This window comes from Austrofundulus limnaeus, unplaced genomic scaffold, assembly GCF_001266775.1.
Source record: "Austrofundulus limnaeus strain Quisiro unplaced genomic scaffold, Austrofundulus_limnaeus-1.0 Scaffold1407, whole genome shotgun sequence".
NCBI classification, from domain to species: Eukaryota; Metazoa; Chordata; class Actinopteri; order Cyprinodontiformes; family Rivulidae; genus Austrofundulus; species Austrofundulus limnaeus.
Window position 1 is genome coordinate 43,299 of NW_013953809.1, and position 3,463 is coordinate 46,761.

Genomic DNA, 3,463 nt, shown 5'->3' on the forward strand with positions numbered 1-3,463 from the left:
CTTTTAGTTCCTGACTCTAAATGATTCTTTTAGTTCCTGACTCTAAATGATTCTTTTAGTTCCTGACTCTAATTGATTCTTTTAGTTCCTGACTCTAAATGATTCTTTTAGTTCCTGACTCTAAATGATTCTTTTAGTTCCTTACTCTAAATGATTCTTTTAGTTCCTGACTCTAATTGATTCTTTTAGTTCCTGACTCTAAATGATTCTTTTAGTTCCTGACTCTAATTGATTCTTTTAGCTCCTGACTCTGATTGGACTCTAACTCAAGTCCTCTGGTTCCTGCAGCTCAGCTCCGTTCTGTCCAGGTGGAGATGAACAGCCTGGAAGAGGAGAAGGAGAGTGAGTTAGAGGAAGTCCAACAGGAGCTGCGCTCAGCTCAGGAGGAGGTGCTGATACTGCAGCAGGCAGCTGAGGAGGCGGCAGCAGAGAGGGAGAATGACATCGCCTCCCTGCAGGAGGAGATGTGTCGTCTGAGGGCGGAGCTACAGCGTCTCCACGCCACCACCACTGAATACGAGCTAGAGATGACCACGCTGAGAGCCGAGATGAGTCTGAGGAGCCACCAGGCTGAGAAACATGGTAATTCAATTTAGTTTAGTTCAGWTGTAATGCACCAAGTAACAGACATTAACTTTACCAGAATGAAATAATTATGACTACACTGATTGATTTGTGTCTTCAGGTGATGRGACTCAGCACCAGGACGAGTTTGTTTCTCTGACAGACCAACATCAAACTCTTAGCAGCAACATTAAACAAATCAGCAACAAAGTGGAGCAACTGAAGCAAGATGATGTGTGAGTGGTTCAACTGATGTTGTGTTTTAGTTGTTTCTTTAAGGGATCCACAATTACTGGTAACATTCAATATTACCTGATAAACATTTACTTTAACTGTCTTTGTTTTACAGTCGAAGTAAATGTTTATCAAATTATGTCTAATGGTAAAGGTAATTGTGTATCCCTTTAAGTCATGAGAATTAAATTCTAGTTCTGGTTCATCCCAACATATCGCCACATGGCTGGAGTTCAGAAGCATCAGGTTCTGTCTGAAAGCAGCTGAACTGTCAGACTTCAMAACTGAATCTTATCTGTTCCAGGTGTGATGATGCATACCTGGCAGTCAGAGTGCAGGGCAACACTGACTCAAATGAGCAGGYAAAAACAGACTCCTACATCACTTTGTCCAGATCAGGACCCAAGCAGCAGGATCTGGACCCATMTGTGGCCCAGGATGAGATAAATGTCTTGAAGCTACAGCTGAGACAAGCTGAGGAGACGGCTCAAAAAGTCCAGATGGAGGTATCATCAGAATCCTCACTGAGTATACAGGGGTTGGACAATGAAAGTGAAACAGCTGTCATGTTAGTGTGGGAGGTTTCATGGTTAAACTGGACCAGTCTGGTGGTCAGTCTTCATTAACTGCACATTGCACCAGTAAGAGCAGAGTGTGAAGGTTCAGTTAGCAGGGTCAGAGCACAGTTTGGATCTAAATATCACAATGTACACAACATTATGGTGACAGACCAGAGTTCAAAAGAGGACAAATAGTTGGAGCACGTCTTGTTGGAGCATCTGTGACCAAGACAGCAAGTCTTTGTGATGTATGAAGAGCCACAGTATCCAGGGTAATGTCAGCAGACCACCAAGAAGGACCAACCACATCCAACAGGATTAACTGTGGACGCAACAGGAAGCTGTCTGAAAGAGATGTTCAGGTGCTAACCTGGATTGTATCAAACATACATAAAACCACAGCAGAATTAAATGTCACCTCAACTCTCCTGTTTCCACCAGAACTGTCCATCAGGACCTCCACAGGGTCAATATACACGGCCAGGCTGCTATAACCAAACCTTTGGTCACTGTGCCAAACGTTGGTTTCAMTGGTTCAAGGAGCACAAGTCTTGGGCTGTGGACAATGTGAAACATGATGTTCTCTGATGAGTCCATCTTTACTGTTTTCCCCAAATCCTGAAGAGTTACAGTGTGGAGAAGCCCCAAAGAAGCGGACCACCCAGACTGTTGCATGTCCAGAGTGAAGCATGGGGGTGGCTCAGTGATGGTTTGGGCTGCTGTATCATCATTCCCTTGGCCCAATACTGGTGCTAGATGGGTGTGTCACTGCCAAGGACTACACCATTCTGGAGGACCATGTTCATCCAATGGTTCAAACATAGGATCCTGAAGGCGGTGTTGTGTATCAGGATGACAACAGTRCACACATCAAGACTGGTGAAAGGTTGGTTTGATGAACATGAAAGTGAAGTTGAACATCTCCCATGGCCTGCACAGTCACCACATCTGAAGGTTATTGAGACACTTTGAGGTGTTTTGAAGGAGCGAGTCAGGAAACGTTTTCCTCCATCAGCATCATGTAGTGACCTGGACACTGTCCTGCAAGAAGAATGGTTCAAATCCCTCTGACCACTGAGCAGGACCTGTATGTGTCATTCCCAAGACCAGTTGATTATGTGTTGGAGGTCCTACACCATACTAATAAATTATTGTGGTCTAAAACCAGCTGTTTCAGTTTCATTGTCCAAACTCTGTATGTTTCTGATTAAAACATTAGTGTGCAGTTCGTGTTATGATGAGAACATTTTTGAGATGTTGGTGTTGTGATGAGAACATGGATGAGATGGTATCTTGATGAGATTATTGGTGTCTCACAGTTTTGACAGTGGTTCCTATGTTTTTTGTTTCAGTGTGAGGGTCTGAAGGTGGAGTTTGAGGAGCTGCAGAACTTGTACCAACACAGCCAGCAGGAACGGTCGGCTCTTGAGCTCGAGCTGCAGCGCTGCAAGGCTGAGCTCCACGTACTGCTGGGTGGAAAGTCAAAGGTGAGAGGTCATAAGGTCACTCCCCTCTACGTTCTTAGCTCTGTTATTGGTTTTAGAGGCGGAGCTTGATGGACAGATCAGAATTTATCAGGTTCTGAAGTAGAAAGAGGACTCTCTGGATCTTCTGAGGTAATTCCAAGGAAACAATGTTTTCCAATGTYATTTTTCAGTGTTTGAAAGTTCTGTAAATGTTCCACCTCAAAGAGATACAAGAACCAAAGTTCCTCCTGTCACGAGTTCTGACAGATCTGACCCCCATCCCACTTTCATGGTCTGTACCACAACCTCCAAGTTAAAGCCTGAAACTTTCTCCAGAGTCCTGCTGACCTGACAGGAACTCTGTCTGAGGCTAAAGTCAGATTCAGTCCTAGTTTGGGATCAGAACCGGACTGAATTCTGGGTTTGGATGAGACCTCCTGAGCTGCAGCTGATCTTTGGATGCAGGAGATGAAAACATCATGTTGTCTTTTCAACTTTTCTGTCTCAGCACAGAGTGTTTCTTTATTTAAACCAGAGTTTATTTAAACCAGAGTTTATTTAAACCAGAGTTTATTTAAACCAGAGTTTATTTAAACCAGAGTTTGTTTAAACCAGAGTTTGTTTAAACCAGAGTTTAAA

At 43.7% G+C, this 3,463-nt stretch overlaps 1 protein-coding gene across 1 annotated transcript in view; it reads left to right on the plus strand.

Moving 5' to 3' along the window:
* LOC106535294 (coiled-coil domain-containing protein 136) overlaps positions 1–3,463 on the plus strand; it is a gene marked incomplete at its 5' end in the record, with an annotated part of 9,030 nt that overhangs the window by 4,151 nt on the left and 1,416 nt on the right. Inside the window, 4 exon segments of the mRNA XM_014032269.1 lie at positions 289–582; positions 686–800; positions 1,103–1,304; positions 2,711–2,845. Of these exon segments, the coding sequence (XP_013887723.1) occupies positions 289–582; positions 686–800; positions 1,103–1,304; positions 2,711–2,845 (746 nt within the window).